Genomic DNA, 13,209 nt, shown 5'->3' on the forward strand with positions numbered 1-13,209 from the left:
TCCTTCGTGTGTCGGCAGGGTAACGGAAGTACGAGGCTTCACTGACGCCCAGAAGGAGGAGTACTTCAGGAGGAGAGTCAGTGATGAAGAGCTGTCCAGCAGAATCATCTCACACATCAAGACCTCCAGGAGCCTCCACATCATGTGTCTAATCCCAGTCTTCTGCTGGATCACTGCTACAGTTCTGGAGCACATGTTGACTACAGAGCAGAGAGGAGAGCTGCCCAAGACCCTGACTGACCTGTACTCACACTTCCTGCTGGTTCAGATAAAGAGGAAGAAGCAGAAGTACGATGAGGGACATGAGACGAGTCCACAGAAGCTGACGGAGGCTGACAGGGAGGTTCTTCTGAAGCTGGGGAGGCTGGCGTTTGAACAGCTGGAGAAAGGAAACATCATGTTCTACCAAGAAGACCTGGAGCAGTGTGGTCTTGATGTCACAGAGGCCTCGGTGTACTCAGGAGTTTGTACAGAGATCTTCAAAAGAGAGAGTGTGATCTTCCAGAAAACAGTCTACTGCTTTGTTCATCTGAGCGTTCAGGAGTTTCTGGCTGCAGTCTACATGTTCCACTGTTACACCAGCAGGAACTCAGAGGTACTGGAGGACTTCCTGGAAGATAGCGATGATCGTGATGACGACGAAGACAACTTCCTGAGGAGAGCCATGGAGAAATCCCTTGGAAGTAAAAATGGCCACCTGGACCTGTTTGTTCGCTTCCTTCATGGCCTCTCTCTGGAGTCCAACCAGAGACTCTTTGAAAGCCTGCTGGGTTGGACAAGGTCCAGTTCAAGAACCATCCAGAGAGCCATCAACAACCTGAAGGAGATGAACAGTGATGAGATCTCTCCTGACAGAAGCATCAACATCTTCCACTGTCTGACGGAGATGAACGACAACACAGTACATCAGGAGATCCAAGAGTTCCTGAAGTCAGAGAACAGATCAGAGAAGTACCTCTCTGAGATCCACTGCTCAGCTCTGGCCTACATGCTACAGATGTCAGAGGATGTTCTGGATGAATTGGACCTGGAGAAGTACAACACATCATGGGAGGGGCGAAGGAGACTGATTCCAGCTGTGAGGAACTGCAGAAAGGCTCTGTAAGTCCAGAGTGATTAACATTATAAATCAGTGAAGATCAGCTGTTCAGTTCCTCAAATAGACACACTAACAAATTCAGTTGTATTTTGTCACAAATGTTCTTGAGTGGTGAGAATTATTCTTTCATTTCAAACACAGTAAGATAGATTATCTGAACCACCGATGTGCAGAGCAAATGTTCATTAAACAGGATATGTCAAACGGTTTGACATATCCTGTTTTTTGTCATAAAATGAATTAGAACTGTTCTTCTTCATAGTAACTATTTTAATGTTTCCTTGCAGACTTTCTGATTGTGAACTCTCAGAGACTCACTGTGAAGTTTTGGCTTCAGCTCTGAAGTCCAACCCCTCCCATCTGAGAGAGCTGGACCTGAGTGACAATGACCTGCATGATACAGGAGTGAAGCTGCTGTCTGCTGGACTGAAGAGTCCAAACTGTAGATTGGAGATTCTGAGGTCAGTTCACTGACTGTAACAGAAAGTAGAGAAATTTAATGTTTGACAGGACAGTTTTTTTCAGCTTCCACAGACTCTCATTGTGGGCCATCAGTCAGTGAAGATGTCAGTACTGATGTGGCTGTTGAGTGTGAGAGATATGAACGAGGTTGTTGAAGATCAGATGATAGGAGATATAAACAGGCTGTAGAGAGTCTGAGCTTCTGTGTAAACAGAGAGACACAGGTTGGTTGAAGACATGAGTGCAAATCTCAATAAAGGTGAAGTTAGGAACGGTGATGATCTTCATTATAACAGAAGCTAATGTGGTACACTGCCCACACATCTGCTGTGGTTTGGTGTGCATTAAACCAGAGCTAATAGAGCTAAAGAGTAATAAATAGCAGCCTAATACAGACCAACATCCTAACTTTCTAGGGGTTCCTACAATCTTTCTTGGAAAGGAAAATTGTCTTTCTCTCACTGCCTCTCCACAGGGTGCCTCTAAATTTACACCACCTCACTGAGGCTGGTCACTCGCTCACTTCTCTTACCACTGCTACGCAGACAATATGCAACTCTACATATCCTTCCTGCCAGATGACCCCACTGTCTCAGCGCAGTTCAGGGACTCTGGTACAGGCCATGATTTTCCCTCATCTCAACTACTGCAATGCTCTCCCAGCGGGTCTTCCAGCCTGTATCCCCTACAAATGGTTTGCGGCGGTGCATCTAGTTTTCAATTAACCCAAAAGGAATCATGTCACTCCACTAATCACCGACTTCCACTGTCCACCTACTGTAACGTTAATCGCCACTAACCCCGCTCTCTTGGGTTGCCACCCTTGGACCCTAGCACATTATGTTCAAATCCTACACAGAGAGAGGCCCCTGATAACAAGCTAGTTTCAGTATGAGGTTCTGGCCTACCTCAATTCCAAATGGCTAACTCCAGGTTTATACCTTTCCTAGCCATCCCCCGCTCCACCACTGTTCCTCACGCAGTGTGGCATTTGAACACAATCTATCAAGTTCCTTAACAGCAGATTTGTAGTTGTCTGTAATGACTTGTGTGAAGTGTAGGCAGTGTGGATGACAAACTTACCAGTGAGGGTCCACCAATCAGACCACACAGAGAGCTAAAAGCTAATGATTCTCCAAAAAGAAGAGACCTCGAGATCTGGGGTCTGCAGCTTAAAAAAGAAAAGGCAGGTTGGGTGCTTCATCCCTCTTCCAACATCCACATCAAACATCAAATTAAGATTTCTAATGTTCTAATTGATTTCTAAGTTCTTTTGGACAACAGATCTAACTGTTTCTCTGTTTTCATGGCAGCATTCATTATTTGAAGCCACAGACCTTTAGACTGCAACAAAAACCTCGTAAAAACAGTCAAAACAGAAAGTGATGTCATATCGCCACATAGCCCAATCCGATTAACAAAAAACTTAAACTCTGGCAACAGTCAGCCACTACCACTTACTTTGTTGCAAAAAATTATTTACAGAACATTCTTTTTTAATAAAATATTTTTCAATCTCTGTACGGCTCTCAGCATGTGATGTGTGTCATGCCTGTGGGACTGCTGGTCCGAATTGCATGGCCCCCACCGAGGCCATGCAAGTGGCAGCTTCTAGTTGTTGTTATTATTAATATAAGATTTATGTCTCTTTTTCAGGATGATTGAATAAAATATTCAGTTATTAATTAGAAGTGTTTGATATTTATTTTGGATAAATTATTATATTAAGTGAGTAATACATTTTTTCCTTTAGAAGAATTCATTAGAAAAATTAGAATCGACTAATTGCAAAAATAATGAATAAATTTACTGATTTTTAAAATAATTGTTAGTCGAGCCCTACTTTTAGTCCAACATGTCTGATTTGACGTTTCAATTCAATTTTATTTATATAGCGCCAAATCACAACAAGACATTGTGATTTGGTGCTATATAAACAATTAGAGTATCAACAGACGTTGATACTCTAATTCCAGACTGGCCTGAGATCAGCAGCATGTTATTGATCTGTTTTGACATGAATAGGTGTACAAATATTGTGCTGACATCATGATGATCCACAATAACACGATGACGAAGTCCCTCTACTTATTTTAGGGAAAAGCTCATTGATTAGGACATAGTAATGTTGAGCTTCACGTTTAAAAAATGATGATTATCTCCGTCATTTTTTCTTTTTTCAGATTGTGGCGCTGCAGTTTGTCAGAGATCAGCTGTGCTTCTCTGGCCTCAGCTCTCAAGTCCAACCCCTCCCATCTGAGAGAGCTGGAGCTGAGCTACAACAAGCTGCAGGATTCAGGACTGAAGCTGCTGAGTGTTTTTCTGGAGAGTCCACACTGTAGACTGGAGACTCTGAGGTCATTTGACTGAGTCTCTGTTACAATTGTAGATTTTAGGATGATAAGTTTCAATCAAGTTACAACTTAATCATTTTAGACAGTGTAAAAACAAAATTTGCACTATCAGCATCAAAGTTATATCTCCCAGATAAATATTCAAATTTTTATTCAGATTACATTTTGATTATGCTGAATTTAAACCGTGAAGAGAGAAACCTGACCACATCTGATTGGATTATAAATGTTTTATTTCTTATCTCAATCATTTATTCTTTATTCAGATTGTGGCGCTGCAGTTTGTCAAAGATCAGCTGTGCTTCTCTGGCCTCAGCTCTGAAGTCCAACCCCTCCCATCTGAGAGAGCTGCAGCTCAGTGGAAACAAGCTGCAGGATTCAGGAGTGAAGCTGCTGTCTGTTGGACTGGAGAGTCCACACTGTAGACTGGAGACTTTGGGGTCAGTTCACTGACTCTCTGTCACTATTGTAACTTCCATCCATAAAGTTGTAAATGTCCTTTTGTTCATATTTTTCTTGTGCTAAATTTAGTCTGCAGTCTCAAAGACTTGTGTTTCTTAAAGAAACTGTAGAAAATGTCCACTGTTAGTCGTTATGGTAAATGGTCACATCTGTTACAGAAGATTCTCTGAACTAATTTGTTTTAAACTGATCAAGTTTACTTGTTGAAGTAGAAATATTTCTTTGCTTTCTGTTGGTTTCAATTTGTTTTCACAAATAATGTCTGATCATTGATATCGATCCTTCAGAATACACACGCTCACACACACACACTGATCAAAACATATTTCCAAGTGCAGCTGTTTAAAGGATTAATATAGTTTTTCTCCTCTAGTTCCAGACTGGCCTGAGATCAGCAGCATGTTTATTGATCTGTGTTGACATGAATAGGTGTATGAATGTTGTGCTGACATTTGGATGATGTCTGCAGAAGGCTGACATTATGATGATCCACAATAACACAATGACAAAGTCCCTCTACTCATTTTAGGGAAATGCTCATTGATTAGGACGTTAGCTCCACATTTAAAATTTTAACACATCTAATTGGATTAGAAATGGATTTTTATCTCCATCATTTATTCTTTATTCAGATTGTGGGGCTGCAGTTTGTCAGAGATCAGCTGTGCTTCTCTGGCCTCAGCTCTGAAGTCCAACCCCTCCCATCTGAGAGATCTGGACCTGAATAACAATGAGCTGCGGGATTCAGGACTGAAGCTGCTGTCAGCTGGACTGGAAAGTCCTCACTGCAGACTGGAGACTCTGAGGTCAGTTCACTGACTCTCTGTTACTATTGAATATCTGATATGTTTAATTAACAGCTGAACCTAATTTCTGTACATGCATAGCTTCCATCCATAAAGTTGTAAATGTCCTGAGATCCGCAGTATGTTATTGAGCTCTGTTGACATGAATAGGTGTATGAATGTTGTGCTGACATTTGGATGATGTCTGTAGAAGGCTGACATGATGATGATGATGCACAATAACACAATGACAGTCCATCTACTCATTTTAGGGTAAAGCTGATTGATTGGGACATAGTAATGTTGAGTTCCACATTTAAAAATTGATTATTATCACCATCATTTTTTCTTGATTCAGATTGAGGGGCTGCAGTTTGTCAGAGATCAGCTGTGCTTCTCTGGCCTCAGCTCTGAAGTCCAACCCCTCCCATCTGAGAGAGCTGGAGCTGAGTAACAACAGGCTGCAGGATTCAGGAGTGAAGCTGCTGAGTGGTTTTCTGGAGAGTCCACACTGTAGACTGGAGACTCTGAGGTCAGTTCACTGACTCTCTCTTACTATTGTAGATATGTTTAATTAACAACTCAATCTAATAAAGTTGTAAATGTCCTTTTTGTTCATATTTTAATGTTTCTTGTACTAAATTTAGTCTGCAGTCACAAAGACTTGCTGTTAGTTGTTAAAGTAAGTGAATGTTTCAAAATTTTGATAAATGGCATCTGTATACAGAAGATCCTCTGAACTAATATTATTTAATTTTACTTGTTGAAATAGAAATAGTTATTTGGTTTCTGTTTATGTAAATGTTTTTTCACAAATAATGTCTGATTATTGATATAAACACACAGATCAAAGCATTTTTAAATGGTTTTTATCTTCATTACTTTTCTTTATTCAGATTATGGGACTGCAGGTTGTCAGAGGTCAGCTGTGCTTCTCTGGTCTCAGCTCTGAAGTCCAACCCCTCTCATTTGTGAAAGCTGGAGCTGAACTACGACAAGCTGCGGGATTCAGGAGGGAAGTTGCTGTCTGCTGGACTGGAGAGTCCACAATGTGGACTGGACACTCCGAGGTCAGTACTGAGTTGAAGTGTTCAATATGAAACTGATACGCTCACAAGAGGTTTTTTGTATTGACATTTTAATTAGAGCCCAACCGATTTATTGATTTGCAGATATTATCTGCCGATATGAGCTACTTGCAGATATATCTGCATTGGCATTTATGACAGCCGATATTGACAATAAATAAAGAGAAACAGAGAGTCGGATCTGTCCCTCAGGTCATGAGTGGTGCATAGTTTGCCCACCAGAGGGCGCGCCGCAGCTCCTCTGTTAACAACCCTGCAGCACCACAGAACAAAACAACAACTGACCGCAGTCTGCCGGAGGTCATAGCGGCTCTGCCGAAGTGATGGTATAAGTAACTCTTTTCACAGATTTGAATATTCAAATCTCGTTCATTAAAATGAAGTAATCTTTTTTTTGAGTCAAACAGCGTAGTTCTCAAACAGGGAAGTATAATCCACAAATTCACCTCTTGATCTTTCTCTATCATCTTTCTATAAAGCTCCATGGGGCTATAACCAAATTCATACCATAAGAAATAAGTTGTCAATATGCAATCGCTACTACTCCGGCTAAATCCGTCCATTTTCACAATCTTTCCTGAGTATACAACCAGACCAGCCATATATATGTATTTATAATTATATCATTATATCTCTAAAGTACTCATTCATACAATAGTCTAACGTCCCTATCCGTGAGTAACAGCTGTATTTTAACATCAGATTTTAAGGGAAAAATAAAAAGGAAAAAGTTATGTTGCATTCACTGGCGGACCGGATCAGCTGTTAGCTGTAAACGCACCACAGGGCTAACGCTAATGTTGCTATGTGGCTGTGTTTTAATGTTTTAACGACCGGGTCCATTTGTTTTGGAGAGGACACGACCTTGGAGGTAATTTGGCTCCCGGTAAAACCCTGTCAGGGTTCTGAACAACCGACTTGCCTCTCATTCTCTGGTGCTGGCAGTAACTCAGGCTGCCGAATGAATGAATGCCTGAGGAGGACCCATGTGAGCAGTGAGCATTAGTTCATTCCTGCTCCACAGTAGCCGAGCTGTCACGTGAGAAATGAACAAGTCAAACCCAGAGTCCCACAGTTGATGGCTGACGGAGCCCATGCAGCTGTCCAAGACTATTCATGCATGCGTGAAAATGAATGAATTACTCCCTCAGACAACCTGTTCCTCCTCAGTCACATACAAGATTACGTCAAATGAACTAAACTTTCTTTGAACGACACAACACTACTCTGCCGGAGCTACGGTGAGGAGCTCCCTAGCTCCTGGTAGCACTCACACTCACTGTTTACGGTGAGTTGTTAATTTATCACATCAGTTACTTCACTTAAATAATAATAAAAACAGCCCTTATCACTTCTCCAGACTTGCTAACCCTCCGGTTTTTCACTGCTCTCTCCCGGTCACAGCAGGAGTAGGTGAGTGGTGGAGGCTAACGGTACGCTGACTGTTAGATTAATTCTGAAAAAAGTGCGGCACTTCTAGGGAACGGTCCTCTCATTTCTCCCTTCTAAATATTATTAAACATAATGTTACAGCAGCTAACTAAATTAGCCACAAAGCCAATGCCGTGTTTATCAGTTGAGGAGCGCTAACGTTAATGAGCGATTAAACTTTAGTGTTTGACGTATTCTAAATATTATATATATATATGCCTATGAAGGAGAGCCATTATTATTATAGCAATGACATAAGATATGATGAGGAGTAGTAGTATATGGGTAATTCTTATAGTTTCTGTTTTGCTGGCCCCGATTTACTCTATAATTTATAACAAATCAGATATACATTTTTTTCTGTAGTTTTATTTGACTCTTATTTATCAAAACCTTAATATATTTTGTTGTACCTTTTGTACAAAGTATTATTTATTACAATAAAAAAAGTTTCTTTTTATACTACATTATGTCATGGTATCTTGGTGAGGTCTCAACATAACATTTTAGGGATAATCTTTGCTTATGTCATGCTTTTCTCAAAATAAGGGGAAAAACAATATTGGTCAATATATCGGCTATTGGATTTAAAAAATTTCAAATATCGAACTCGTCACTGCTCAGATTAATTAAGAGCTTCCTCAAACACAGAGCCTTTTCTTCCAAATCTAACTATCAATATTTGCTATAAATGATCAATTTCTTTAAGTAGTAGTAGTGTATCTGAAATGTATTGGTGTATACAGCAGGTAAAATAAGTACTGAACATGTCATCATTTTTCTCAGTAAACGTATTTCTAAAGGTTCTATTGAAATGAAATTTTCACATGTTGGTAACAACCCAAGTAAACCTTACATGCAAAAATGTAAGTTATGTGTAATAATGTCAAGTAACACGGAATAGGTTTTGAACATGCTTATTTAAATATTTTTAATTCTTCGTACAAAAGCCTTTGTTGGTAATAACAGCTTCAAGAAGCCTCCTATATAGAGAAACTGGTCCTATGCATTTCTGAGGTTGACATTGGCCCATTAGCACACGCCGGTAGCAGGGATCGTGTGAGCTACAGAGAGAGGTGGCGGTGAGTAAAAAGTGTTTTTGTAGTGAAAAAGTAGCCGCCTGCTCTCATTGGCTGGATGTGGATGTCGAGTCGACCGAGTCTTCCACATATTTGGCGTGCTAGATATCTGGCTGGCGTCTGCAATGTGTCAGAAATGCATCTGGGAGCCGTTTTGTTTTCAGTATTTGTGTTTCTTCCTACAGGGTGGGTGGCAGTGAAAACAACTCTACACCTGACAGGCATGAAGGATGTGAGTTAAAGCCCTCTGGAATATCTTAAAGAAACTTAAACTGTCTGCTGTGTGCTTCATGGCTCTGGTTAATCCCGGTAACATTGTTCTGCTCTGCATGTTGGGAAAGATGATGTCTTGTTGCTGTGTTGCCTCACTGCAAGAATGTCTTGAATCTCTGTCCTTGTTACATGTGATTGTATGGACTTGGTTATAACTTTGCATCTTTAGACTTTTAAACATGACTGTGGTCTTCTACATCTTGACCTTATTCGATGGTTTTCCAGTAGAGTTCAACAGGACACATGGGGTAACGACCTGCTCCAAAGGGCCCTGGCCAGCCTTGAACTGGTTACAGTGGTTACAGGTTTTTGAATGTTGGGTCACCAGGACGTCCAAAAGTGAGTTTGACGTCTGCTTCTGCTTCTCTCCATCCGATGTCTCTGATCACCACCAGATCCGTCTGAGGACGCCAGAGAGGATCAGCTGTGTCCTGATGATCCAGAGAGGTTGAAGCAGCAGCAGCTTCTGTGTGGAGAGGCTCTGAATACAAAGGTCACTTTTTCACTTGAACATTTTTATTTGTCTGGGGTTCCTTAGTTTTAGCGCCTCCAGAGTTTAATATTTCTTACCCTCTAAACTCCTCTCGCTCTCCTATCAGAAACTCCCTAAATTAATTTCCACCTCCTCGTCTATGAAACCTCCAGCTGCTGTCCGACAGAGCTCTGCAGGCTTCACTTGTGCAGGATCGTCCCCTGAATAATGATGATAACTGCTATAATAGTAACAACAACAGATAATCAAGTGACGTCTCTGACCGGCTCACTCAGTCAGAGCTTCACTGTGCTCAGATAACATCAGGCAAGCATCTCCCAGTTCTGTGTAGTACAGCACAGGTCTGCTGGATCTGTTAGAGCTGAAACACAGTACCCATCAGGCACTGCTCTACTCTCTAGTTTTAAATCACAAGTGATTGCTGAATCATAACCAGTCATGTGACCATTAACCACAAAGTGCCAAACGTTTCTTTTTTTTTATGATGTAATGTTTTAATTGGCTTTTAGTTCTGTATGATGCAGAGTTCCTGTCACCTGAACATAACTCTCAGAGTTGGGCGTCCAGTTTCTGCTCCCATCTCAACGTGTTCTGTAACTAATTTTGTACTGTTTTTCAATTTTAGGAGAAGTTAAGTTTCACACCTGACCTGCTGACTGACTCTGGAAAGACTTCATACAGGTAACCAAATAATAAAATGCAGAATTCTCCTTTCAGCACTTACATTAGAGTTTAGCTGATACAGCCCCAGTATACTTTATCAGAACTGCTGGTCTGATGGTCGAACAGCTTCAGAAACCCCTTGGAGCTGTGTTGTAACTTTCTGAAACCGACAACCTGACATCACAACGAGCTCACTCAGTGGTTGGTGAGCTGTGGATCAACTCTCTTTTGTATTCTTCACAAAACTATTGAACTTTTAAGGTTTGAAATAGGCCTGAAATCATTAAGCTCTAAAGGATACAGGTAACTTTTCTCAGGAGAGATGTGTGTGAAGATTCTCAGTCACTCAGATCATACTTATCCCAGGTGGATTAAAATCAAGTACTTTACTCGGTTGTAGACACTCAAAGATGTTTTGCCTCTAATCCAAGAGGCTTCTTCAGTTCTTACTGACTGGTACTGGTAACAGGTGGTGTTCGGACAGAGATCCAGCAGTTATCCACAAATCTGGCCCAGGCAGAGGTTAGTCCTGTTATTCCATGTGTTCTGTTTTAGCAGACGTGTCCTTACGGTTTCCACTGCCGGGCACATGTGAACAAGGAGGTCACATCATAGTTTTTTATCATTCCTTAGCACGGAGGGGACGTCTCAATAAGAACAGCAGGTCTGTGGCTATTTAACCAGGTTTCTGTTAAAACATGGAGTCAAGTTTATGTTCAGACATGAGTTATTAATAACAAAAGCCACATCCATTTTCCCTTTCAGTCTGTCTTAGTGCCTTTAAATGGGATGGAGATCAGATTACGTGCAGTAAATTCTTAAAGCATTGTAGTCTAAATTGTTATTATTAATTATTAGAGCAATAACGGTCTACATTGTCATCATGTGTTATTTTTATCTTTATCATAGTTTTGTTATAGTTTGATTGTTATTGCCTTAAATGATGAGGTTATTGATGTAAGGTTGAATCATTCCCCCTTCAGGAATGTAGAAGCAGATTTGTGTGAAAACTATGTTATAAAACAAACAGCTAAAGTGAAGATCGCAGTCTTAAAACTAAAGCTGTGTGTAGAGGACGACACACAGCAGAGCACAGTGAGAAACTAGCACGCAGCACAAAAGTCAGGTTATGGTTGATATATACTGATCAGCTGTAAGCATGCCAAAGACACGGGGGGGGGGGGGGGAAATGCAGCCAGGCCGAGAATGCTGAAAGGTTGGAAAACAATGAGGGAAGAGAGACACCCAAATATCTGGGACTTTCACAGATCCAGGTGCAGCAGGAAAGAGAGCCAAGAGAGTATAATGATTAGAAACAGAGCTAGGCCGGAAGAAGTCGACTGTCAGTTGTTTCATGTTGACTCGGGTCTCTGTTCAGGTTACAGAATGGGACTCTTTTGCGTCGATCTCTGACCCTCTCCGGGGAAACTTCGGTGCTCTAAGTCGTGTCTATTTCTGTTGAGAATAAAAATGTTGGTAAAAGTTCAAGCTTTCTGGCCTAAGTCAGGATACTAGTCCAGATTAAATGATGGTTAGTGGGTTCACATGTTGCCTGTTGTAAATGTTAACTGGGATGATATTAGACTGAAAGTAGACTGGCAGTCCAGGTCCCTTGTAGTGACCATGTTGTAACCACATGGTGAGGTGATTACCTTGTGGGGATATGGATTTTCTCAGTCAACTATGACAGTATGTGGGATGGCCACGTCTGTGTTTGCTGAGAGTGTGCACCAGTGGCCATTTCTCTGACAGTATTCACTGTAGTTCCAGAAAAGGTTGACATTGTCAATCAGGTGGATTCCAAGAGTTGTCCAATCTGCCCTGAGCCAGTTGTGGAGTTAGCGAAGCGGCTTTGTTCTCAGAAATCCTCCTCTAACACCCAACAGCAGCTCTGCCTTTAGCTGAAACAGTTTCAGTTCTAATTTTATAAATATTATTGATGCCATTGCTCCAAACAAGATCAAAATAGTTTCTCGTAGGAAAAAAGCACCATGAAGAAATACCACACTGGTAAAGAAAGACCTGAAAAGAAACAAAGTCTGGAAAGGCAGAAGATAAGATCTATAAAGAAGGACCTTACAGCTATGACTTTGATCTAGAAAGTGCAAGGCAGTATTTCTTTTTTTCTCTGAGCATCAGTCCCTCCTGACATGCTATCCACCAAGTCATGTAAAGACTTCTTTTTTCCCAGATAAAATTCTAAAGAACAGATGAACAGAAGGCAACTCCATCTCTGGAAAAATAGCTATGTCACCTGTACATGCATAAGACTACCGGTACTCTAGTTAATGCAGCAGTTTTTTACCCCGTATGTAAAGCAACCTTGACAGAATTAGTTCAAAACCTCAGGCCTTCTACTTGCTGCCTTGAGACTCTGCCTCCAGGCTTCTTTAAAGGCATTTGATCTGCCTAGCATTAGATGTATTACAGGTAGTTCTGCCCTGCCAGGACTTTCCCAGGGACCTGAAGACAGCAGTTATTAAACCACTCTGAAAAAAGCCTCAGCAATAAATAACTACAGAACCCCATCAAACCTTTCTTTTTCAGTAAAGATCATTGAAAAGGTTGTTTTTCAGCAACTTAATGCTTTTCTGGTGCAAAACATGCTTTTCATTCTGTATTTCAACAACACAACAGCACTGAGGCTGTTTGAATGACATTCACCTGAGCTGTGAAATTTTAGTTTTGTTATTACTGGACCTCAGTGCTGATTCAACATGGATGACCTGATACTGCTCGACAGGCTAGAAAAGTGGGTGGGACTTTCTGGCACTGTGCTTAATTGGTTAAAATCATATTTACAAGATTTGCTTTCTGTCAATTGGTAATAAAGGAATCTGGGCGAACAAAAATCACACGCTCAGATTATTGAACATTACAGAAATGAATTCTAAATCATACTGGGATCCAGTGTAAGAGGCTAAAACAGGCTTGATGTGGTCACTTCTCCTGATCTTGATAAATGCTCTGTTCAGTCTGGAGCCGATTAATAGGGTTTTGGTTGAGGCAGGTGAAGAGGC

At 41.0% G+C, this 13,209-nt stretch overlaps 1 protein-coding gene and 1 long non-coding RNA gene across 2 annotated transcripts in view; both read left to right on the forward strand.

The window, feature by feature from the left end:
• Positions 1–6: 6 nt before the first annotated feature.
• Positions 7–2,286, forward strand: LOC123967365 (NACHT, LRR and PYD domains-containing protein 14-like). Its single transcript, XM_046043439.1, has 3 exons — positions 7–1,101; positions 1,387–1,560; positions 2,037–2,286. Exons 1-3 carry the CDS (start codon positions 143–145, stop codon positions 2,284–2,286), a joined length of 1,383 nt encoding a protein of 460 aa, XP_045899395.1. The 5' UTR covers positions 7–142.
• A 1,593-nt stretch (positions 2,287–3,879) lies between these two features.
• The window catches only part of LOC123967364, a 10,773-nt gene continuing 1,443 nt past the window's right edge, over positions 3,880–13,209 (forward strand). Inside the window, exons 1-5 of the long non-coding RNA XR_006824238.1 lie at positions 3,880–3,918; positions 6,059–6,232; positions 8,946–8,992; positions 9,429–9,526; positions 10,152–10,207. This is a non-coding gene — a long non-coding RNA (uncharacterized LOC123967364). The remainder of the gene's footprint in view (positions 3,919–6,058; positions 6,233–8,945; positions 8,993–9,428; positions 9,527–10,151; positions 10,208–13,209) is intronic.

This window comes from Micropterus dolomieu, unplaced genomic scaffold, assembly GCF_021292245.1.
Source record: "Micropterus dolomieu isolate WLL.071019.BEF.003 ecotype Adirondacks unplaced genomic scaffold, ASM2129224v1 scaffold_329, whole genome shotgun sequence".
In the NCBI taxonomy this organism is placed as follows: Eukaryota; Metazoa; Chordata; class Actinopteri; order Centrarchiformes; family Centrarchidae; genus Micropterus; species Micropterus dolomieu.

Coding starts and splice junctions, on each gene's coding strand:
- LOC123967365 (XM_046043439.1), top strand. CDS start 143: ATGTGTCTAATCCCAGTCTTCTGCTGGATCACTGCTACAGTTCTGGAG. Junction 1,102..1,386: donor AGGAACTGCAGAAAGGCTCT/GTAAGTCCAGAG, acceptor GTTTCCTTGCAG/ACTTTCTGATTGTGAACTCT. Junction 1,561..2,036: donor TGTAGATTGGAGATTCTGAG/GTCAGTTCACTG, acceptor GCCTCTCCACAG/GGTGCCTCTAAATTTACACC.